General features: G+C 43.4%; 3 protein-coding genes across 8 annotated transcripts in view; 2 read left to right on the forward strand and 1 right to left on the reverse strand.

The window, feature by feature from the left end:
- Positions 1 to 9,569, forward strand: part of LOC116359287 (tubulin polymerization-promoting protein-like) — a 31,273-nt gene extending 21,704 nt beyond the window's left edge. For both annotated transcript variants that reach the window (XM_031812052.1, XM_031812053.1), the window contains exons 4-5: positions 3,445 to 3,598; positions 5,592 to 9,569. In XM_031812052.1, the coding sequence (XP_031667912.1) occupies positions 3,445 to 3,598; positions 5,592 to 5,885 (448 nt within the window). In that variant the 3' untranslated portion in view covers positions 5,886 to 9,569. The remainder of the gene's footprint in view (positions 1 to 3,444; positions 3,599 to 5,591) is intronic.
- A 654-nt stretch (positions 9,570 to 10,223) lies between these two features.
- On the reverse strand, positions 10,224 to 21,351 carry LOC116359281 (centrosomal protein of 72 kDa-like). 4 transcript variants are annotated; one of them, XM_031812011.1, is made up of 13 exons: positions 21,217 to 21,305; positions 20,800 to 20,924; positions 20,376 to 20,415; positions 19,997 to 20,189; positions 19,759 to 19,873; positions 18,827 to 19,014; positions 18,293 to 18,502; positions 18,001 to 18,182; positions 16,075 to 16,168; positions 15,810 to 15,988; positions 15,544 to 15,670; positions 14,143 to 14,254; positions 10,224 to 11,576 (listed from the first exon to the last, which is right to left on the reverse strand). In XM_031812011.1, the coding sequence occupies exons 5-13, from the start codon at positions 19,830 to 19,832 to the stop codon at positions 11,393 to 11,395; spliced, it is 1,350 nt and encodes a 449-aa protein (XP_031667871.1). In that variant the 5' UTR covers positions 19,833 to 19,873; positions 19,997 to 20,189; positions 20,376 to 20,415; positions 20,800 to 20,924; positions 21,217 to 21,305; the 3' UTR covers positions 10,224 to 11,392. The 4 variants fall into 4 exon arrangements, with proteins under 4 accessions (XP_031667871.1, XP_031667872.1, XP_031667869.1 ...); XM_031812012.1 differs by having other exon boundaries at positions 20,800 to 20,927; positions 21,217 to 21,302; XM_031812009.1 differs by lacking the exon at positions 20,376 to 20,415 and having other exon boundaries at positions 20,800 to 20,927; positions 21,217 to 21,351.
- On the forward strand, positions 21,308 to 23,717 carry LOC109879833 (uncharacterized). Of its 2 annotated transcripts, none has more exons than XM_020472007.2 (3): positions 21,308 to 21,403; positions 21,650 to 21,802; positions 21,949 to 23,717. In XM_020472007.2, exons 2-3 carry the CDS (start codon positions 21,713 to 21,715, stop codon positions 22,486 to 22,488), a joined length of 630 nt encoding a protein of 209 aa, XP_020327596.1. In that variant the 5' UTR covers positions 21,308 to 21,403; positions 21,650 to 21,712; the 3' UTR covers positions 22,489 to 23,717. The 2 variants fall into 2 exon arrangements, with proteins under 2 accessions (XP_020327596.1, XP_020327597.1); XM_020472008.2 differs by lacking the exon at positions 21,308 to 21,403 and adding an exon at positions 21,415 to 21,583 and having other exon boundaries at positions 21,672 to 21,802.
- Positions 23,718 to 25,328: the final 1,611 nt, after the last annotated feature.

Below are 25,328 nucleotides of genomic sequence, written 5' to 3' on the forward strand. Positions count from 1 at the left end.
CTTTTGTGTATCCCACAAAAAAGGTTCACTGTTATAAGCTAACTTTTTTGATGAATTTAAACAAAATTCCTGGGCTTGACTTCCCATGATAAATTTCCGGAAAGTTTCCGACCTTTTGCAACCCTACTTAACCGATGATTTTTACGCTCTACGCACTTCAGCGGTCCCGTTCTTCGAGCTTGTGTGGCCTACCACTTCGCAGCTGAGCCGTTGCTGCTCCTAGACGTTTCCACTTCACAATAACAGCACTTACAGTTGACCGTTGAAGCTCTAGCAGAGCAGAAATTTGACAAACTGATTTGTTGGAAAGGTGGCATCCTATGACGGCGCCATGTTGAATGTCACTGAGCTCTTCAGTATGGGCCATTCTACTGCCAATGTTTGTATATGGAGATTGCATGGCTGTGTGCTTGATTTTATACACTTGTCTGCAACGGGTGTGGCTGAAATATCCGAATCCACTCATTTGAAGGGGTGTCCACATACCTTTGGCCATGTAGTATATGTTACGAATTACAATTCGTATTATATGTTACGAACGTGCAAAGTGTACAATATGTTATCGAATTAGCAAAATGTAGGATGTGCTACGAATTCTAGATAGGTGGCTAACTTTAGCTAGCTGGCTAACATTAGCTCGGCTAGGGATTAGGGTTAAAGTTAGGTTAAAGGGTTAAGGTTAGGGGAAGGGTTAGCTAACATGCTAAGTAGTTGCAAAGTGGCAAAAAAAGTAGTAAGTAGTTGAAAAGTTGCTAAAATGCTAAAGTTATTCGTGATGAGATTCGAACTCGCAACCTTTGGGTTACTAGATGTTTGCGTTATACACCCACCCATCTATCCCGACCAAACCACCCTACTTTCAATTTTGCCTTAAGTAATCATCTGTCTTATGTAACCATACCAAACAACATATCATACTAATTTGAGTGTCACTGATTTACCTTTACTATGTTACGTCTAGTCTATGAGACCAGGCTGGACCTGCTGTAGTTCAGTACTATGGTGTCTACTGCCTACCCCAACCCCAACCCTACTGTGGTGAGCCAGGCAGCTGGATAGATGTTTTTTTTCTCCAGTAAAAACATAAGAAAGTAAAAAAGTTAAGTCCCATCCCATCTTTAACACGGTATAAAAACTATATCCGCACAGTCTAGAACCGAAAGGCTTACCAAACGGCTAGCCACTCAATTGAATGATTTGTCCCAACCAGCCCCCACCACAGATCCAGAGCTGTGTGTCAAGCTTCACAGTGTAGGAGTGCTGATCTAGGATCAGGTCCCCCCCTGTCCTTATTTGTCAGAGCAGCTCACAGATCACTGCTCCTGTACATAACCCATTTGTAAATAGCCCATCCAACTACCTCATCCCCATACAGGGTAGCCTAGTGGTTAGAGCGTTGGACTAGTAACCGAAGGTTGCGAGTTCAAACCCCCGAGCTGACAAGGTACAAATCTGTCATTCTGCCCCTGAACAGGCAGTTAACCCACATCATTGGGGTTATTGAAAATAAGAATTTGTTGCCTGGTTAAATAAAGGTAAAATAAAAAAAATGTTAAAAATACTGTTATTTATTTATTTTGCTCCTTTGAACCCCAGTATCTCTACTTGCACATTCACCTTCTGCACATCCTACCACTCCAGTATTTAAATGCTATATTGTAATTACTTCGCCACTACCGCCTATTTATTATCTTACCTCATTTGCACACACTGTATATAGACGTTTCCTATTGTGTGTATGTTTGTTTATTCCATGTGTAACTCTGTGTTGTTGTTTGTGTCATACTGCCTTGCTTTATCTTGGCCAGGTCGCAATTGTAAATGGGAACTTGTTCTCAACTAGCCTACCTGGTTAAATAAAGGTGAAATAAATCAAAAAGTAAGTTATCTAAAAGGCTAAACTGATCCTAAATCAGCACTCCTACGCTTTGTAGATGCTGTTTGATATGTCTGAGTCCTTAGCAAGCTCCTGACAGGGTCATTTGAATTGGTTTCCAGAAGACACAGAGCCCTCCTCCTCCTCTCCTCAGACACAACGTGCCAGCTGGAAGTCCTATGTCCCATCTGACATTAGACAGCATGGAACAGGCACGGAGGAATGGAGCTCTCAACTGTTCAACACTGACGGATCGCCCAAACAAAATCAGTCACTGAAGGAGTCAATTTAATAATAAACCCCAAACACGCCTGTTTACTGTAGCTTGCTGCTATGACAACAGGTTACCCGGGGAGACTGTTTGGCTTTACAGCCTTTTGTTTAGCAGATTTATCACCACAGCAATGGTTGTTTGTATTTGTGTTACCATGCACAACGACGTCTGAACGGAGAAGCAGAATGGTGTATAGTCAGTTTAAACAGCCGTACGCATGGCCCCTTGGAGGGGTGGATGTGATTGGTTGAGCTATAATAACACCTGACATCATGTTGATGACTACTAGGCTGCGTACCAAATGGACCCTGGTTGACAGTAATGCATCATTTAGGGAATAGGGTCCTATTTGAGGGTGCTATTTGGGACACAGCCCTAGTAGAAAGCAGAACACGGAACACCAGAAAATCTAAAAACTCTGTAGCCGAGAAGTTCACTTTCACACATAAACACATCGTCTGTCTCTGTCCAGGCAGTGCCTAAGATGCTTCTCCCTGTGTCTGTCTCTGTCCAGGCAGTGCCTAAGATGCTTCTCCCTGTGTCTGTCTCTGTCCAGGCAGTGCCTAAGATGCTTCTCCCTGTGTCTGTCTGTAGAGCACACCATCACACAGCTGTGCACGCAGCAGGGCCATCAGATAGCTGATATGTTGATGCTATCACACAGCAGGGCCATCAGACAGCTGATATGTTGATGCTATCACACAGCAGGGCCATCAGACAGCTGATATGTTGATGCTATCACACAGCAGGCCATCAGATAGCTGATATGTTGATGCTATCACACAGCAGGGCCATCAGATAGCTGACATGTTGATGCTATCACACAGCAGGGCCATCAGACAGCTGATATGTTGATGCTATCACACAGCAGGCCATCAGATAGCTGATATGTTGATGCTATCACACAGCAGGGCCATCAGATAGCTGATATGTTGATGCTATCACACAGCAGGGCCATCAGATAGCTGATATGTTGATGCTATCTCATGGCTTTGTATACAGTGTGGTCGATTCTCCTTTGACGCTCTCAAACTGTGATGAGGGGCATTAAAATGACAAGCCAAATCATGTCTCAAATGGCACCCTATTCCTTTTTATAGTGCACTACCTTTGACCAGGGTACTCAATAGGAAAAAGGGTGTGATTTGGGACACGCATCCCCATGGAGACATGGAGACAGAGGTCAACGTCAATAACAGTAGAATTCTCTCACTGAGTTCCACAGACTCTTCACTCTGTGACATCGGTAGTTTTGACATTTCTAAGTGGCTGGTTGGTTGTTTCTACATTTCAGGAAGAAATCCTGTCGCACCATCACGTTTGATGAGTTCAAAGCAGCGGTGGGAGAGCTGGCCAGCAAGAGATTCAAGGAGAAAACGGGAGAGGAGGCGGAGGGGGAGGTCTTCAGGATGATTGAGGGGAAGAAACCGGTCATTAAAGGAGTCACGGTAAGGTCCCAAAGCAGCAGGAAATGACATCCAATAGTACTGACCTACAACAGATATGAATGAATACACGTATACAGACCCAGTGCATTCAGAAAGTATTCAGACCCCTGGGCATTTTCCACGTTTCGTTACCTTACACTTATTCTAACATGGATTAAAATGAAATAAAACCCTCAATCTACACACAATACCCCATAATGACAAAGCAAAACACAGGTTTTTAGAAATGTTTGCAAATGTGTGTGTATATATATTTGCTAAGCTATGAGACTTGAAATTGAGCTCCAGTACGTCCTGTTTCCATTGATGAGCCTTGAGATGTTTCTACAACTTGATTGGAGTCCATCTGTGGTAAATTCAATTGTTTGGACATGATTTGGAAAAGGCACACAACTGTCTATATAAGGTCCCACAGTTGACAGTACATGTCAGAGCAAAATTCAAGCCATGAGGTCGAAGGTATTGTCAATAGAGCTCCGAGACAGGATTGTGTATAGATCTGGAGAAGGGTACCAAAAAAATTCTGCATCATTGAATGTCCCCAAGAACACAGTGACCTCCATCATTCTTAAAAGGAAGAAGTTTGGAACCATCAAAGACTCTTCCTAGAACTAGACGCCCAGCCAAACTGAGCAATCTGGGAAGAAGGGCCTTGGTCAGGGAGGTGACCAAGAATCAGATGGTCACTCTGACAGAGTTCCAGAGTTATTTTGTGGGGATGGGAGAACCTTCCAGAAGGACAACCATCTCTGTAGCACTCCACCAATCAGGCTTTTATGGTAGAATGGCCAGACAGAAGCCACTCCTCAGTAAAAGGCACGACAGCCTGCTTGGAGTTTGCCAAAAGGCACCTGAAGGACTCTGGCCATGAGAAACAAGATTCTCTGGTCTGATGAAACCAACATTGAACTCTTTGTCCTGAATGTCAAGCGTTGCATCAGGAGGAAACCTGCCACCATCCCTACGGTGAAGCATGGTGGTGGCAGCATCAAGCTGTGGGGATGATTTTCAGCAGGAGAATAGTCAGGATCGAGGGAAAGATGAACAGAGCACAGAGTACAGAGAGATCCTTGATGAAAACCTGCTCCAGAGCGCTCAGGACCTCAGACTGGGGCAAATGTTCATCTTCCAACAGGACAACGACCCTAAGCACACAGCCAAGACAACACAGGAGTGGCTTCAGGACAGGTCTCTGAATGGCCTAGAGTGGCCCAGCCAGAGCCCGGACTTGAACCCGATCGAACATCTCTGGAAAGACCTGAAAATAGCTGTGCAGCGACGCTCCTCATCCAACCTGACAGAGCTTGAGAAGATCTGCAGAGAACAAAGGGAGAAACTCCCCAAATACAGGTGTGCCAAGCTTGTAGCGTCATACCCAAGAAGACTTGAGGCTGTAATCGCTGCCAAAGGTTCTTCAACAAAGTACTGAGTAAAGGGTCTGAACACTTATGTAAATGTGATATTTCAAAAATCTGTTTTTGCTTTGTCATTATGGGGTATTGTGATGTCATTATGGGGTATTGTGATGTCATTATGGGGTATTCTGTGTAGGTTGATGAGGGAACAAAAAACAATTGAATCCATTTTGTAATAAGGCTGTAACGTAACAAAATGTGGAAAAAGTCAAGGGGTCTGAATACTTTCCGAATGCACTGTACGCTACAGACCAATGTAAGTAAACCTTGTCCAAGCCAGAACAGCCCATAGGGATCCTGTAGCGTGAGGCATCTTGATGTACCAGTACACCCCCTGGACAGGATGCTAGTGACCACTGTGATGTGTACATGGAAACAACTGCTGGGTATGACTCAGGTTTGCGTCCCAAATGGCACCCTAATCCCTTTGTAGTGCACTACTTTTGACCAGGGCCCATAGGGTAGTGTACTACTTTTGACCAGGGCCCATAGGGTGCTATTTGGGATGGATTCTCAGAACAAACTCAAATCGTCATCATGCATGTCCTTTTTTAATGTAACTTTCTTTCTGTCCACAGAGAGCGGTGGCTTCTCCCACCGTGTCTCGTCTGACGGACACGACCAAGTTCACTGGGTCACACAAGGAGCGCTTTGACGAGAGTGGCCGTGGGAAGGGGAAGGCAGGTCGCGTGGACATGGTGGACACATCCGGGTACGTCGCAGGATACAAACACCTCGGGTCATATGAGAAGAAAGTCACCAAGCCCACCGGGCCCCCTGGAGGAGGGCCCCCTGGAGGAGGGCCCCCTGGAGCCGGGCACTCTGGAGGTGGGCCCCCTGGAGCCGGGCCCCCTGGAGCCAAACCAGTGTGAAGAAAGTAGAAAAGAAACAAACAGAAACATAAGACCAACTACTAGGATAATACTTTTCTAATGAAAGAACTCCATGAAAGCACAACAAAAAGATAGGATTTCATATTTTCTCACCCATCTTGTTTTCTTTTCGTGAGTGGGATGTTTTGAGTTCCTCTCTTTTTTGTTGTGTGTGAGAACTGGAAAACTGTTTACATCAATTTTTACAGCTGGTACATTCCTGACAGATCGCAAGTTACTGCCAAATGTTAAAATGAAGCCACCAACCAACAAGGGAAACAACTGTTTTGCTCTGCATTTTTTGAAACCTCTTCATGATGATAGGCGTCTTCACATATGTATTATAAGCACTATGAATACCACCATACCAAGAAAAACAAATAAGAGGGAAGAAAGGGTTCGCCAAATTATTTAACAAGATTGCACTTTGCTTTAGATGGGCCATAGCTTCTTTTCCCATTTTTAGTTGAAGAAATACATCCTTAATTTCATACTTTTTAGTTAGTTGAATGTCTATTGGCTAAGTAGATATACTGGTAGGTTGTTATATTGATCAAACCATCTTCAATATCAACTTTCTGCCTTTCCTCTGGTCAATGAAGTCTGCTGTATGAGTCTTCATCTACTGGCTGTCTGTTCTCCTTTATACATCATCATAGTTTACACATATTGACGACAACATCGTTTGCCTTCAATTGTTCTTAAAATAAGTAAACCTTTTAAACAGGATATGTAGAAGTTCTGAGTCTTCCTGTCTTCAGCTACGTATATCATATGAATGATAACATTTTATTTTTGTTCATTCTACTGTCAGATATCAAGTTTGTTATCTATGAGTCGTAACTTCCCTTTCTTGTGAATCTTGCTTTTCTAAACGTTCTGTGAAGTTATATCGATACTGTACCTTATGTATTTACAACACAAGGAGAAGAATACTGCTAGGATTATTTCATATCCTAAGGCCACGTCTTGTCTGGTTCATTCTGAAACCCTCATCAATTATTTACACCCAACATATTAAACGAGATAATGGGTAAATGACCCTGAAATGATTATCTCTAATCATTCCTCTAAATCACACACACCAATTTGATAATAATTTGATAATTTGATAATTTGATAAGGCTCCACAGGTTGTATTAGCTGGACCTCTGAAACTAAGAGGTGAGCTGGGTTGTTCAGGTTTGTATTTTTCAATATTTAACTGATATGATATTGCCGGCAGATTTCTATAGTTGTAATATATTGGTGGTAAGAGGGTGTATATTTCTAAACATGTGGCCGCATGGCTTCATTTAAGACACTGACCTGCCTTTGTTTTTCTTGTCTTGCTGTATCTTATGCATGAAGTAATGGAATGCTACTACTTTACCATTAACAATATGAAACAGACGACATATTTCAGAGGTCTCATTTCAACTGCTGTGTTAGTGACTCGGTTATAGTGACTTGCTCTGCTCCTACGTTCTGGCAGAGTAGTCAGACCAATGAAATTAAACTAAAACAACTTCACTTTGACAGGAGGACCAAGTTGTGGTTAAATTGTGAGTGTACAGAGACCATAGAGATCCTATAAATGACTATGTTTAGACTAAGAATATCAAAAGGGGACATTTGTGGCCAAGGAGTTGGGTGACATTATCAGGTGATATCATTGACCGTACATGCAGAAAAAATCTATAGCTTGGTGGAACCAGCCTGATCGTTGCGTTCACTATGAAAGAGAATGATGAACCAGCCTGATCGTTGCGTTCACTATGAAAGAGAATGATAAACCAGCCTGATCGTTGCGTTCACTATGAAAGAGAATGATGAACCAGCTTGATCGCTGCGTTCACTATGAAAGAGAATGATGAACCAGCCTGATCGTTGCGTTCACTATGAAAGAGAATGATGAACCAGCCTGATCGTTGCGTTCACTATGAAAGAGAATGATGAACCAGCCTGATCGTTACGTTCACTATGAAAGAGAATGATGAACCAGCTTGATCGCTGCGTTCACTATGAAAGAGAATGATGAACCAGCCTGATCGTTACGTTCACTATGAAAGAGAATGATGAACCAGCTTGATCGCTGCGTTCACTATGAAAGAGAATGATGAACCAGCTTGATCGCTGCGTTCACTATGAAAGAGAATGATGAACCAGCCTGATCGTTGCGTTCACTATGAAAGAGAATGATAAACCAGCCTGATCGTTGCGTTCACTATGAAAGAGAATGATGAACCAGCTTGATCGCTGCGTTCACTATGAAAGAGAATGATGAACCAGCCTGATCGTTGCGTTCACTATGAAAGAGAATGATGAACCAGCCTGATCGTTGCGTTCACTATGAAAGAGAATGATGAACCAGCCTGATCGTTACGTTCACTATGAAAGAGAATGATGAACCAGCTTGATCGCTGCGTTCACTATGAAAGAGAATGATGAACCAGCCTGATCGTTACGTTCACTATGAAAGAGAATGATGAACCAGCTTGATCGCTGCGTTCACTATGAAAGAGAATGATGAACCAGCTTGATCGCTGCGTTCACTATGAAAGAGAATGATGAACCAGCCTGATCGTTGCGTTCACTATGAAAGAGAATGATGAACCAGCCTGATCGTTGCGTTCACTATGAAAGAGAATGATGAACCAGCCTGATCGTTACGTTCACTATGAAAGAGAATGATGAACCAGCTTGATCGCTGCGTTCACTATGAAAGAGAATGATGAACCAGCCTGATCGTTACGTTCACTATGAAAGAGAATGATGAACCAGCCTGATCGCTGCGTTCACTATGAAAGAGAATGATGAACCAGCCTGAATGCTGCGTTCACTATGAAAGAGAATGATGAACCAGCCTGATCGCTGTGTTCACTATGAAAGAGAATGATGAACCAGCCTGATCGCTGCGTTCACTATGAAAGAGAATGATGAACCCGCCTGATCGTTGCGTTCACTATGAAATAGAACCATGAAAGAGAAATGATGAACCAGCAATCAGGCTGGTTCCACCAGGCTACAAAATCAAATGTCAGCCATTTGAATTGTATCAAATGGATGCATATCAAACTAGAAGGTTTTACATTCTAAATGAAAAAGACTCCTATGCCATAGATACTACAGGTAGGTACATATGACTAGTGACTTCATCAGTATTGTTTGTGACCCTGGAACTCTTGTCTTTGAAGAAGTTTTAGAGAAACCTTTTTAGTGTAAACACTGTTATCCTGACACTTTCTACGGCACACACTCAACAGAATACAAAAGGCAGGGTAATATAGTACTGTGATATTTGATGGACATACTGTATGAGGTGAAGGGGATGAACGAAGAAGTAGACTTTTGTAGGACATATATTTTTCCAGCATAATGACATACTGTTGCTTTCATACTGGCCACCCTACCTTAGCCTCTGCTGACCAATAGGACTCATGCGTTGATTGAGATCAACACCTGTTAACTAGTTGAATCGTAATCACTTTAGTACGATTTGTCTTGTGTGCTTAATGCCAAATACTGTGCACCTTTTCGTGTGGAGAAGCAAATCGTATTTTTTTTTTTTTTTTAAATAACTTGTTAATGTACGGTTATTGTGATCTGGTGCATGCTTTGTGTTTTGGTTCTTGTTCTCGAGACCTGTGTGTTCATGATTTGTAGCATTGTTGAAAATAAAAACTCCCCATCCTGAAGAATCAATGGTGTGTGTCTAATCTCCTCTACTGATCTGATGACTTATTGAGAGGATCAGTTGTCTCCTCTACTGATCTGATGACTTATTGAGAGGATCAGTTGTCTCCTCTACTGATCTGATTACTTGAGAGGATCAGTTGTCTCCTACTGATCTGATTACTTATTGAGAGAATCAGTTGTCTCCTCTACTGATCTGATCACTTATTGAGAGGATCAGTTGTCTCCTCTACTGATCTGATTACTTATTGAGAGGATCAGTTGTCTCCTCTACTGATCTGATTACTTGAGAGGATCAGTTGTCTCCTGATCTGATTACTTATTGAGAGAATCAGTTGTCTCCTCTACTGATCTGATCACTTATTGAGAGGATCAGTTGTCTCCTCTACTGATCTGATATCTTATTGAGAGGATCAGGTGTATGTTATTACATCCCGTCTGGACGGAATCCTTCCATACAATTTTATAGGGAATAGGGTGCCATTTGTGATGAACGCCATGCCTGTTCTCTCCTCATTAATATGTTAAAATAATATATTATCCCCACAATATGTTCTACCAAGACAGGCTTTACTTGCTAGAACTGACCTCAAGCAGCATTGTGTTTAGTGAAGAAGCCATTTCCCCACTTCAGTTTCCATAAACACAGAGGCAGAAACAGCGTGAGCACAATAAATACTTTATCATTTAAACATGTCTAGAGTCATAAATATTAAGATTCAATGTGCAGTGTAAAAGGTGTGGATACAGTCAGTAAGGAACAGTGTAAAAGGTGTGGATACAGTCAGTAAGGAACAGTGTAAAAGGTGTGGATACAGTCAGTAAGGAACAGTGTAAAAGGTGTGGATACAGTCAGTAAGGAACAGTGTAAAAGGTGTGGATACAGTCAGTAAGGAACAGTGTAAAAGGTGTGGATACAGTCAGTAAGGAACAGTGTAAAAGGTGTGGATACAGTCAGTAAGGAACAGTGTAAAAGGTGTGGATACAGTCAGTAAGGAACAGTGTAAAAGGTGTGGATACAGTCAGTAAGGAACAGTGTAAAAGGTGTGGATACAGTCAGTAAGGAACAGTGTAAAAGGTGTGGATACAGTCAGTAAGGAACAGTGTAAAAGGTGTGGATACAGTCAGTAAGGAACAGTGTAAAAGGTGTGGATACAGTCAGTAAGGAACAGTGTAAAAGGTGTGGATACAGTCAGTAAGGAACAGTGTAAAAGGTGTGGATACAGTCAGTAAGGAACAGTGTAAAAGGTGTGGATACAGTCAGTAAGGAACAGTGTAAAGGTGTGGATACAGTCAGTAAGGAACAGTGTAAAGGTGTGGATACAGTCAGTAAGGAACAGTGTAAAGGTGTGGATACAGTCAGTAAGGAACAGTGTAAAAGGTGTGGATACAGTCAGTAAGGAACAGTGTAAAGGTGTGGATACAGTCAGTAAGGAACAGTGTAAAGGTGTGGATACAGTCAGTAAGGAACAGTGTAAAGGTGTGGATAGTGGACACAGTAAAACCATGACATTACACAGAAGTAAAAAATGAGATCAGAGTTAGAGACAAGTTTTCATGCTCAACATTAATCCCGGAGCATCAGAAGAACAGTGTAAATGTTGGCAGCAGTGTATATAGAGCTAAAATAAGAGAATCTGGTGCTGGTGCTCGTTCAGCAGGACAACGTTCTGGAACGTTCAGATAGAAATGTAGAACAAACATTCCTCTCTGACATCATGTAGAGTAAGGAATTGGCTCTATTCATGACATTTCTATCTGCAATGTTCTCCTAGTTCTCTATCTGCAGTCTCCTAGTCTCCTCCAGTTCTCTAGTTGTGACGTGTAGCTCCTCAGAGTCGTCTCCTAGTCTCCTCCAGTTCTCTAGTTGTTGTAGTTGTGACGTGTAGCTCCTCAGAGCCGTCTCCTAGTCTCCTCCAGTTCTCTAGTTGTTGTAGTTGTGACGTGTAGCTGCCCCTCCCTCTCCCAGTCCTCTCCAATTCACTCAGCAAATGCTCATTAGTTGCAACCAGTGACCTGAAGCACAAACACAACACCATTTAGTCACAAACACTAAAAAGCCCTTTCTTCACCCATTGGGGTCTGGTCTTTTATCTTTATATTAGAACAAATAATCTGGCATCTCCTGTAATGAATATCTCATTAGGTTGCTTTTAGTCAGACCGTGTTAAGATTTGTATTATCCCAAGAGTCAAGGACTTTTATTGTCCCTAGAGTGGTTGAATGTTATTCTTAGCACCAGGTGGTGCTGGACATAGTGTAGTATCTTAGCACCAGGTGGTAGTGGACATAGTGTAGTGTATTATCTTAGCACCAGGTGGTGCTGGACATAGTGTAGTATCTTAGCACCAGGTGGTAGTGGACATAGTATAGTGTAGTATCTTAGCACCAGGTGGTGCTGGACATAGTGTAGTATCTTAGCACCAGGTGGTACTGGACATAGTGTATTATCTCAGCACCAGGTAGTGCTGGACATAGTGTAGTGTATTATCTTAGCACCAGGTGGTACTGGACATAGTGTATTATCTTAGCACCAGGTGGTACTGGACATAGTGTAGTGTATTATCTTAGCACCAGGTGGTAGTGGACATAGTGTAGTGTATTATCTTAGCACCAGGTGGTACTGGACATAGTGTATTATCTTAGCACCAGGTGGTACTGGACATAGTGTAGTATCTTAGCACCAGGTGGTGCTGGACATAGTGTAGTGTATTATCTTAGCATCAGGTGGTAGTGGACATAGTGTAGTGTATTATCTTAGCACCAGGTGGTACTGGACATAGCGTATTATCTTAGCACCAGGTGGTACTGGACATAGTGTAGTATCTTAGCACCAGGTGGTGCTGGACATAGTGTAGTATCTTAGCACCAGGTGGTGCTGGACATAGTGTAGTATCTTAGCACCAGGTGGTGCTGGACATAGTGTAGTATCTTAGCACCAGGTGGTGCTGGACATAGTGTAGTATCTTAGCACCAGGTGGTGCTGGACATAGTGTAGTATCTTAGCACCAGGTGGTGCTGGACATAGTGTAGTGTATTATCTTAGCACCAGGTGGTACTGGACATAGTGTAGTATCTTAGCACCAGGTGGTGCTGGACATAGTGTATTATCTTAGCACCAGGTGGTACTGGACATAGTGTAGTATCTTAGCACCAGGTGGTGCTGGACATATTGTAGTGTAGTATCTTAGTACCAGGTGGTACTGGACATAGTGTAGTATCTTAGCACCAGGTGGTGCTGGACATAGTGTAGTATCTTAGCACCAGTTGGTACTGGACATAGTGTAGTATCTTAGCACCAGGTGGTGCTGGACATATTTTAGTGTAGTATCTTAGTACCAGGTGGTGCTGGACATAGTGTAGTATGTTAGCATCGGGTGGTACTGGACATAGTGTAGTATCTTAGCATCAGGTGGTGCTGGACATATTGTAGTGTAGTATCTTAGCACCAGGTGGTGCTGGACATAGTGTAGTGTATTATCTTAGCACCAGGTGGTGCTGGACATAGTGTAGTATCTTAGCACCAGGTGGTACTGGACATAGTGTAGTATATTATCTTAGCACCAGGTGGTACTGGACATAGTGTAGTATATTATCTTAGCACCAGGTGGTACTGGACATAGTGTAGTATATTAGCACCAGGTGGTACTGGACATAGTGTAGTATCTTAGCACCAGGTGGTACTGGACATAGTGTAGTATATTAGCACCAGGTGGTACTGGACAGTGTAGTATCTTAGCACCAGGTGGTACTGGACATAGTGTAGTGTAGTATCTTAGCACCAGGTGGTACTGGACATAGTGTAGTATCTTAGCACCAGCTGGTACTGGACATAGTGTAGTATCTTAGCACCAGGTGGTACTGGACATAGTGTAGTATCTTAGCACCAGCTGGTACTGGACATAGTGTAGTGTAGTATCTTAGCACCAGCTGGTACTGGACATAGTGTAGTATCTTAGCACCAGCTGGTACTAGACATAGTGTAGTATCTTAGCACCAGGTGGTACTGGACATAGTGTAGTGTAGTATCTTAGCACCAGGTGGTACTGGACATAGTGTAGTGTAGTATCTTAGCACCAGGTGGTACTGGACATAGTGTAGTATCTTAGCACCAGCTGGTACTGGACATAGTGTAGTATCTTAGCACCAGGTGGTACTGGACATAGTGTAGTATCTTAGCACCAGGTGGTACTGGACATAGTGTAGTATCTTAGCACCAGGTGGTACTGGACATAGTGTAGTATCTTAGCACCAGGTGGTACTGGACATAGTGTAGTATCTTAGCACCAGGTGGTGCTGGACATAGTGTAGTATCTTAGCACCAGGTGGTACTGGACATAGTGTAGTGTAGTATCTTAGCACCAGGTGGTACTGGACATAGTGTAGTGTAGTATCTTAGCACCAGGTGGTACTGGACATAGTGTAGTGTAGTATCTTAGCACCAGGTGGTACTGGACATAGTGTAGTATCTTAGCACCAGGTGGTACTGGACATAGTGTAGTATCTTAGCACCAGGTGGTACTGGACATAGTGTAGTATCTTAGCACCAGGTGGTGCTGGACATAGTGTAGTGTGTGCTTACCTATGGTTCTCCTGCAGCATACCTGCCAGCTCCTTGACTCTCTCCCCCTCCTCAACCTTCTCCCTCAGCTCTGATACCTTCTTCCTCAGCTCATTCACCTCTGCCTGTTTCTCTGGAGAGAAGAACACATGGACCACAGTTAGTTAGCACATGATACTAGCAGCAATACAGATCCACATGGGCCACAGTTAGTTAGCACATGATACTAGCAGCAATACAGATCCACATGGAACACAGTTAGTTAGCACATGATGCTAGCAGCAATACAGATCTACATGGACCACAGTTAGTTAGCACATGATGCTAGCAGCAATACAGATCTACATGGACCACAGTTAGTTAGCACATGATGCTAGCAGCAATACAGATTCACATGGGCCACGGTTAGCACATGATGCTAACGCTTCAGCAATACAGATCCACATGGACCACAGTTAGTTAGCACATGATGCTAGCAGCAATACAGATTCACATGGGCCACGGTTAGCACATGATGCTAACGCTTCAGCAATACAAATGCACATTGACTTGCAACATCAACGGATATAACAACAGACTGAAATCCAATCCGTCACGTGGTGAACACCATCTTGAGATATGCATGTTTAACTTGTACGAATCTTAAGAGATTTATGGAACATCTTGCATTACTCTTACACGTGCTCTATGTCACGGTTACACGTGCTCTATGTCGCGGTTACACGTGCTCTATGTCGCGGTTACACGTGCTCTATGTCACGGTTACACGTGCTCTATGTCACGGTTACACGTGCTCTATGTCACGGTTACACGTGCTCTGCGTCACGGTTACACGTGCTCTATGTCACGGTTACACGTGCTCTATGTCACGGTTACACGTGCTCTACGTCACGGTTACACGTGCTCTACGTCACGGTTACACGTGCTCTACGTCACGGTTACACGTGCTCTACGTCACGGTTACACGTGCTCTGCGTCACGGTTACACGTGCTCTATGTCACGGTTACACGTGCTCTATGTCACGGTTACACGTGCTCTATGTCACGGTTACACGTGCTCTATGTCACGGATACACGTGCTCTATGTCACGGTTACACGTGCTCTATGTCACGGTTACACGTGCTCTATGTCATGGTTACACGTGCTCTATGTCACGGTTACACGTGCTCTATGTCACGGTTACACGTGCTCTGCGTCACGGTTACATGTGCTCTACGTCACGGTTACATGTGCTCTATATCACGGTTACATGTGCTCTATGTCACGGTTACACGTGCTCTATGTCATGGTTACACGTGCTCTATGTCACGGTTACACGTGCTCTATGTCACGGTTACACGTGCTCTGCGTCACAGTCAGATTCTGCCCAGTATAGTGACCACTGACCAGGAATATCAAAAAGCTGTTGCTTTTTCACTCACCACATATCTCAGTGTTGGGTGAACTTTTCATCATAGAGTTGAGATATTGTTTTTCTAATCTGATCATCTGCTTCTGTAGAGAGACGTTATCCTCCAATAGTATCCTCAGCTGCTCATTCAAACTGTCCTGCAATCAATCAATCAATCAGACATTGAAGATAATTCCATCCATTTATTCTGAACTCTTTGTGGAGTCAGGGTCTCATGCCTTTTCAAACATGAGGTAATATCATCGAAGATGCTGCTTTGAACAGTCTGAATCTTACAACAGACATGTGTGCTTCCTCCAGCTGTGTAGTTAGTCTATGGGTCTCTGTCCTGTGGTCTTGGTCTCGTATCTCTGCCTGCTCCTTCAGCTCTTCAACGTTCCCTCTCAACGTCCTGACCTCGGCTTCTCCACCGGAGACGTCTCGTTCCATCATGGACAGGATCTGGACTGCCTGAGCTGGAGGCAGGACAGATACATACTATTAGGGACAGATTCTCCATTAAGCAGGTAAGCTGCACAGTACATGGGGGTTTCATACTCACAGAGGAAGTTGTTGTCATGGTGCAGAGGCCTCTCCCCTGTCCAGTGCTTGTTCACTAGGCTCAGCAGCATCTCCATTGGTTTCCTATAGCTTCCCTAGGAGACAGATTTCATACAATTACAAAAAAGACTGGTTATAATGAACAGTAAATCTATGATGAATGGTACTGTAGGGATAGGTGGGTTTTCTCTAGTGTATATGAATGGTACTGTAGGGATAGGTGGGTTTTCTCTAGGGTGGATGAATGGTACTGTAGGGATAGGTGGGTTTTCTCTACAATAAATGAATGGTACTGTAGGGATAGGTGGGTTTTCTCTAGTGTATATGAATGGCACTGTAGGGATAGGTGGGTTTTCTCTAGTGTATATGAATGGCACTGTAGGGATAGGTGGGTTTTCTCTAGGGTGGATGAATGGTACTGTAGGGATAGGTGGGTTTTCTCTACAATAAATGAATGGTACTGTAGGGATAGGTGGGTTTTCTCTGTGATTAATGAATGGTACTGTAGGGATAGGTGGGTTTTCTCTGTGATTAATTAATGGTACTGTAGGGATAGGTGGGTTTTCTCTACGATTAATGAATGGTACTGTAGGGATAGGTGGGTTTTCTCTAGTGTATATGAATGGTACTGTAGGGATAGGTGGGTTTTCTCTAGTGTATATGAATGGTACTGTAGGGATAGGTGGGTTTTCTCTAGTGTATATGAATGGTACTGTAGGGATAGGTGGGTTTTCTCTAGGGTGGATGAATGGTACTGTAGGGATAGGTGGGTTTTCTCTGTGATTAATGAATGGTACTGTAGGGATAGGTGGGTTTTCTCTACGATTAATGAATAGTACGGTAGGGATAGGTGGGTTTTCTCTGTGATTAATGAATGGTACGGTAGGGATAGGTGGGTTTTCTCTGTGATTAATGAATGGTACTGTAGGGATAGGTGGGTTTTCTGTAGGGTGGATGAATGGTACTGTAGGGATAGGTGGGTTTTCTCTATGGTGGATGAATGGTACTGTAGGGATAGGTGGGTTTTCTCTAGGGTGGATGAATGGTACTGTAGGGATAGGTGGGTTTTCTCTAGGGTGGATGAATGGTACTGTAGGGATAGGTGGGTTTTCTCTAGGGTGGATGAATGGTACTGTAGGGATAGGTAGGTTTTCTCTACGATTAATGAATGGTACGGTAGGGATAGGTGGGTTTTCTCTAAGATAAATGAATGGTACGGTAGGGATAGGTGGGTTTTCTCTAAGATAAATGAATGGTACGGTAGGGATAGGTGGGTTTTCTCTAAGATAAATGAATGGTACTGTAGGGATAGGTGGGTTTTCTGTAGGGTGGATGAATGGTACTGTAGGGATAGGTGGGTTTTCTCTATGGTGGATGAATGGTACTGTAGGGATAGGTGGGTTTTCTCTAGGGTGGATGAATGGTACTGTAGGGATAGGTGGGTTTTCTCTAGGGTGGATGAATGGTACTGTAGGGATAGGTGGGTTTTCTCTAGGGTGGATGAATGGTACTGTAGGGATAGGTAGGTTTTCTCTACGATTAATGAATGGTACGGTAGGGATAGGTGGGTTTTCTCTAAGATAAATGAATGGTACGGTAGGGATAGGTGGGTTTTCTCTAAGATAAATGAATGGTACGGTAGGGATAGGTGGGTTTTCTCTAAGATAAATGAATGGTACGGTAGGGATAGGTGGGTTTTCTCTGTGATTAATGAATGGTACTGTAGGGATAGGTGGGTTTTCTCTGTGATTAATGAATGGTACGGTAGGGATAGGTGGGTTTTCTCTAAGATAAATGAATGGTACTGTAGGGATAGGTGGGTTTTCTCTACGATTAATGAATGGTACTGTAGGGATAGGTGGGTTTTCTCTACGATTAATGAATGGTACGGTAGGAATAGGTGGGTTCTCTCTCTGAAACGTCTCACCTTCTGTTGCTTGGCATGTTTCTGTGGTGAGGTGGAGCCCCCTGCTGTCTGCTGGGTGTTATGGTAGGAGAGTCTGGGAGGGTGCAGGATGGGGTTGGTGGCATCAGACCTACTGGGACAGGGACTTCTTGGACTGGGGGGGCGGATCTTCACTAAGGAAGACTTCTGCTGGTCAACTTTATCTAAAGGAAGAGGAAGCCAGTGCAAAACACTCAGAATGTTTTATTAGGCCATTCATGCCACCTGATTTGTGTGACAGCGGTGACAGAGAGGATATTCAGTGTCACCTCACCAGGGTGAGGGGTGAAGTGGCCCTTGGCTGTGACTCTCAGGTGTTTGGGGAGTTTCTCTCGCTCCTCCCGTCCAGAGCTAGTCCCGCTGTGTTTCTCTACGCGGGGGTTAAAGGTTACCCTCGGCCCCTCTGACGTTTTCAACGAGGAGGAAGAACCTTTCCTTCGAGATCCTTCTCTTAAACGTTGACCATTGGACTGGGAATGACAAGCTGATCATAATGAAAATAAAACACATTTTATACTGAAGGCTTGTTTGCTCACTTGAAAAAAGGTAGACCGTAAATGTAACTAGTTAAACATACAATTCATCAAGTACTGAATTAAATCAATTAAGGGTAAATCTCTGAAATCTTGCCATAAATGAGCTAAATTCCCCATGTTCCTAGGGAAAAAATAAGAACATTTGTCTCACCCCTGGTGGACTGTCCCTACATTAACAGTCATGGTGTACATCACGCTCACCACTTCATACTCTCATTTGTCAATGTAAAACAAATGATGTACTATTCTGTGATCAAACAACATAAACTCACACTCCTCTCTGATCTGATGATAGAGCTGGGACTCTGGCTCCTTGTGGGAAGAGCCAGTTAGGAACAGAGGTTCACTTTGGTCCCAGTTGCTCTTAGCGACAAGGTTCAACACTATGTCATCGTTGACATCCAGGACAGAGAGCTTCTTGGCCAGGCGATTTACTGAGGCCATCCTCAGCTTACTGCTCCTGGAACACACCAATCAAACACGCATTACGTCATAACGTAGCACTACTAGAAGAATATTGTATAATACAATCTATAACACTGTAACGTCACTGTTATTACACTGTACACACTATTGGAAACAATGCCACACAAAGAACAGCTTACTAGTTAAATAAAATGAAATCTGAAGTTTGTCTTTCCGGGTGTTTTCTAATAATACAAATCAATATCTAATGCAGACAAGAGACCTTGGTGTGCAAACAAGACCTCCTGACAGTAGCAATCTGGTGTATTAACACTGTAGAGTACAGTACCTCTGGTGATGCCTGTCTAATACTGTAGAGTACAGTACCTCTGATCGGTGATGTCTGTCTAATACTGTAGAGTACAGTACCTCTGGTCAGTGATGTCTAATACTGTAGAGTACAGTACCTCTGGTCAGTGATGTCTAATACTGTAGAGTACAGTACCTCTGGTCAGTGATGTCTGTCTAATACTGTAGAGTACAGTACCTCTGGTCAGTGATGTCTGTCTAATACTGTAGAGTACAGTACCTCTGGTCAGTGATGTCTGTCTAATACTGTAGAGTACAGTACCTCTGGTCAGTGATGTCTGTCTAATACTGTAGAGTACAGTACCTCTGGTCAGTGATGTCTGTCTAATACTGTAGAGTACAGTACCTCTGGTCAGTGATGTCTGTCTAATACTGTAGAGTACAGTACCTCTGGTCAGTGATGTCTGTCTAATACTGTAGAGTACAGTACCTCTGGTCCGTGATGTCTGTCTCCGAGGAGCTCGTCTGTTGGGGTCCGAGCACAGAGTCTGAGGAGAAATGCATGATTGAAGCTCTTCTCTCACTGTCCCTGACTGGACAGTCATCTACAGGAAAAAAAACAATATAAAACCAACATCAAATGTCAGATTGGTAAGAAGAACTATCTAACAGCAAAGTCATTGGACAGCCAATCGGACCCACAATGAAAATATGGTAGCTATAGGTACCAAGCCTGCGAAGGTTGGACAGTGCGTGCACAAAGTACAGGCGGTAGTGTGGATCTGTTTTAGCCAGAGGGTTGAGCCTCAGGTCCAGCTCTCTCAGAGCAGTCAGCAGCCAGAGCACTTTGACCTCCTGAAGGGAGGGAATGCTGTTGTAGTACAAGTTCAGCCTCTCCAGCCTCTTCAAGTGTTGGACCCCCTATAGATGAACAAACATAGAAAGAAACAAATAGGGGGGGTATAATTTGTGGAACATTCCAACATGAATCTGTTCCAAGAACTTAGTAAATAACAAGGTTGCCAACAAACAACACATTCAAAGTTGTATAGAGGCAGATTAAGATACCGGGTAGGGATGGGCTATTTCATTAAGTTTTTCACTCACCACGTTTATTCTGAAAAATGTCTGTCCTCACTCTGGTAGCCTATGGACAAACATGAAGAATAAGCTACGTGGTGAGTTGATGCCTATTCGGCAGCTAGTTAGCGAGGTGACTTGATCATGTTACTTTGTATTACTATGAGTTGTTTGTTGGAAACCAGATTCCTGTTGGAACGTTCCACAAATTATACCCACCCAAACAAATGTGACTTACACATTCAGTGTATGTCCCAAATTGTGCCCTATTCCCTACATAGTGAACTACTTTTGCCCAGAACCCTGGTTAGAAGTAGTGCACTATATAGGGAATAATATGTAATAGCGTACCATTGTGGACGCAATCAGATCTACACATCTACACATTCAGACTTCAGTCACCATTTCACCATGTACTGTATATAGATTTGTCTGTTGATAGACATCTCACCTCGACAGAGATTAGTGCATTACAGGAGAGGTTCAGGGTTTTCAAACGGACAAAGTTCTTTAGTGAGATTCCCAGATGCCTGATTTTCTCCTTGTATGATCCTGGGAGGCTCAGTGATCTCACATCTGCTGTAAAGTGGTCATGAATGTTAGTAGCCAGCAATCAAAGTAGAGTAGTTGGGTAGTTGTAGACCCATGGTAACGTTGTCCATCATTCACTAGATAGCTACCTGTGGCCAGACAAATTCAAAGAACTGTTTTGTCAGCTAGCCTAGCAGGCGAGCTAACGTTAGCACTAAGCATAGTCTCTGTGCGTTAATTAGCTATTAATGGAAGTTTAAAACTGGTTTTAAATCAAACTACTCATACATCTAGGCTACCAACTTACAAGCTATAATTTCATTGTCAAATATATTACCAAGGCAATGGTGATTTAGATGTAGCTTCTCTCGTATCCACTGCTCTGTTACTGTTGTCAACAGCGCCGCCATATTTTTCCAATTTGGTGGAAGCCGAGCCGAGCATGCGCAGTTGTTTACGGTCTGGGAACGCCCACATCCTGGTACTGCTTGTCTCACGTGTTCAAACAAGCGGAACAGAGACAGGTAAGGTTGAATGTTAACCGATATTTTTCAGCTCACATATTAGTTTCAGTCTTGACTTTGGTCATTCTAAACGTGGCTACTTACCTGAAACATAGCTGTTTAGAATGTTAACACTGTACACATAGCTATGGTGCAAGACAAGACTACTAGCTTACTTTCAACAGTGTTTTCTCAACTTTGGTATGGTATTCAACAATTTACTTGCAGATATCTGAAAACTTCTTCTCTTTCACAAATCCCACTCAGTCTCTTCATATCCAATGAACAGAGTGATCCTCCAACTGTAGCTTTGGATTTGAGTCAAGACCAATGGCAGGCTGTATGACAGAGTTGATCACAGCATGTTCCAACGTCACACTGTCCGTCTCTGCCCTGTACACAGCATATCAGCTCTTCAAGGTAATTTTGGGATATATTGTTGTTCACCTGAGTGTAACTCTTGTGTAGCATTAAACCATTCTCAACCCCTTTGCCACTGATTATTGTCATGACTCGTTCTTTCTCCTCACCCTGACTGTTCCCTCGTCTCCCTCTTTCTCTCGTAGGACCACAGAGCTCCAGCAGTGGGTTTCTTTCTGCTCGGTCTCTCCTCAGGCCTCTGCACCCTGCCTCTCTCCTTCAGCCCATACCTGACCTCTGTACAGGGGGACCTGGAGTGGGCTGGCGAGGTCCTGGCTCCACCGCTAGTCTCCTTCGGCTTCCTGTGGCTCAGCGAAGACCGCACCACAGCAAACACCCTCCTTATTGGCTCAGCTCTCCTCCCGGTGCTCTGCGATTGGCTGTCAGCGGACGAGTTGATGCTGATGTCACGCTGTCTGGCGCTTTCTGCCGTCTCCTGCTCGCTCACTGTGTGTCTGTTTGCGGGAAACGCTGTCGGGGCCCTGGGCAGTGTGGCCCTCAGCCTGCCGCAAATGGTGGCCCCCATGGTGGGGGTCAAGACTCTGGCTCCCCTTGTCTCTCCAGGGGCCACTGTGGGACTGCTTAAGTGGCTCCTGAAGGGCTCCATGGCTGTAGGGTGCTGGGCCTCTGAGAAGGCACTTAGCAAGTACCTGTTGGAACTGAAGGACCTGGACTCCCCATTTTAACTTGTTACCACTGTAACTCAGGGTTTCCCCAAACTCAGTCCTCAGGACCCCAGGGTTTCCTTTCTTTCCTAAGCACTACACCGCTTATTCAAATAATCAACTAATCATCAAGCTTTGTAGTGTTTGGGCAAAAACCAAAACGTGCACCCCTTGGAGTCCCGAGCGTGGAGTTTGGGAAACTGTAACGTCACTGTAACAGTTACTGACTGTCTGAACAGTTCAATAGTCCCTCACACATGATAATGACTGATTGTTAAGTTGATGTGGTCTCATGATGTGCACATAGAGCTGCTGACAGAAGAGAACCAGATGGAGGGTCTATTTATTTTGTCCTGCAGGGCCTTGCCTCATAGAAGTAGAACGAATAGAACGGTCTGGAACCTCTGACCATGGACATTTGACTGGTAAAGTCATGGGTGCACTCAAAATGAGCAAGCTTGTTCTACTTATTCTAGTACTGTGGCTTGCCTTTGATCTGTAGCCAATGACCTTTCCAATTCCTACTGGCCAATGACCTTTCCAATTCCTACTGGCCAATGACCTTTCCAATTCCTACTGGCCAATGACCTTTCCAATTCCTACTGGCCAATGACCTTTCCAATTCCTACTGGCCAATGACCTTTCCAATTCCTACTGGCCAATGACCTTTCCAATTCCTACTGGCCAATGACCTTTCCAATTCCTACTGGCCAATGACCTTTCCAATTCCTACTGGCCAATGACCTTTCCAATTCCTACTGGCCAATGACCTGTCCAATTCCTACTGGCCAATATCCTTTCCAAGAGATTATCCATATAATGATGCCATTCTGCCAATTTGGAGGTGACATGATCCACCATTGGGACAGGTGCTGTTGCCAGTGTATGAGCACTGTCAAGGGTGTTCTACTTGTTCAGCTTATTGTCATGGCCAGGGAGCTCTGCTCTGTTATCGAAATACTTTCATCTATGCAAGTCGAAGAAGCACTGGTGTCTAATTCTAAAACTGTAAACATTATTGATGATATTAGTAACAGCGGTTAATAATATTTTATGTGTTAAAATATTGATTTGTTAAAGTATCAACAAGAGTAGTGCTTGGATCTAACGCTTGTATGTACTGATTGTCATGGGTCACTAATACTCCCAACCTCTTCCACTCCGCATGTTAGAAAGTCTAATTCATCTCTGGATGTTGATTTACAGGACAGTGTCATTACCAATTGGCTATAAAAGATTCTATCTGCTTACTCTGTGAAAATATCCTCCCAACGGTGGCTCTATGAGGAGGATGGAAGTGCCTTCCAGACATTTACTACTGTCTATGTCTATGAGGGTGCCTCCCAAATATCACCATATTCCCTATGTAGTGCACTACTTTTAATCAGAGCCCATTTTGGGAATAGGGTGGCATTTTGGGGCCAGTTGAACCTGGGCTGGCTTGACTTCAGTGTCTTGTCCTACGATGAACACCAAACAGCTTGTACTAGACTATGCTCACTGTGAAGACAATGTCATTGACAGAAAGGACACGTCTGAGAGCCGATAGCTTTAGTTGGCCAGGGTACATGGCCGGGGTTCCAAACGGCACCCTATCCCCGATATAGCCACATTTCTTTTGACCAGAGATCTATATGGGCCCTGGTCAAAAGTAGTGCACTATAAAGGGAATAGGGTGCCATTTGGGTCGCAGAACCTAAGTCGCCTCAGATTCAGGATCCTGTTCATTCTGAAGCCTCAGCAGGTGGCTACTGTGTACAGTGAGATTTAACTAGATACATCTGTAGTGTTCACACCACTAACACTATGGATCTATATTCATTGATTCTTCAGATATACTACATATTATATCCACATACTGTCCATAATGTCTATACAAGAAGGGTTCTTCTTTATTTTTACTATTTTATACATTATAGAATAATAGTGAAGACATCAAAACTATTAAATAACACATGTGGAATCATGTAGTAACCAAAAAAATTGTTAAACAAATCAAAATATATTTGAGATTTGAGATTCTTCAAAGTTTATTTATTTAATTTATTTCACCTTTATTTAACCAGGTGGCTAGTTGAGAACACCTTTATTTAACCAGGTAGGCTAGTTGAGAACACCTTTATTTAACCAGGTAGGCTAGTTGAGAACAAGTTCTCATTTACAACTGCGACCTGGCCAAGATAAAGCATAGCAGTTCGACACATACAACAACACATGGAGTAAAACAAACATACAGTCAATAATACAGTAGAAAAGTAAGTCTATATACAATGTGAGCAAATGAGGTGAAGTGGCCACCCTTTGCCTTGATGACAGCTTTGCACACTCTTGGCATTCTCTAAAACAGCTTCATGAGGTAGTCACCTGGAATGCATTTCAATTAACAGCTGTGCTCATATTATGGCAAGAACCCTCAAATAATCAAAGAGAAGTCCATCATTACTTTAAGACATGAAGGTCAGTCAATCAGGATGATTTCAAAAACTTTGAAAGTTTCTTCAAGTGCAGTCGCAAAAACCATAAATCACTATGATGAAACTGGCTCTCATGAGGACCGCCACAGGAAAGGAAGACCCAGAGTTACCTCTGCTGCAGAGGATAAGTTCATTAGAGTTACCAGCCTCAGAAATTGCATCCCAAATAAATGTTTTACAAAGAAATAGACACATCTCTACATCAACTGTTCAGAGGAGACTGTGTGAATCAGGCCTTCATGGTCGAATTGCTGAAAAGAAACCACTACTAAAGGACACCAATAAGAAGAAGAGACTTGCTTGGGCCAAGAAACACGAGCGATGGACATTAGACCAGTGGAAATCTGTCCTTTGTTCTGATGAGTCCAAATTTGACATTTTTGGTTC

The sequence above is a fragment of the Oncorhynchus kisutch genome, unplaced genomic scaffold (assembly GCF_002021735.2).
Source record: "Oncorhynchus kisutch isolate 150728-3 unplaced genomic scaffold, Okis_V2 Okis02a-Okis13b_hom, whole genome shotgun sequence".
In the NCBI taxonomy this organism is placed as follows: domain Eukaryota; kingdom Metazoa; phylum Chordata; class Actinopteri; order Salmoniformes; family Salmonidae; genus Oncorhynchus; species Oncorhynchus kisutch.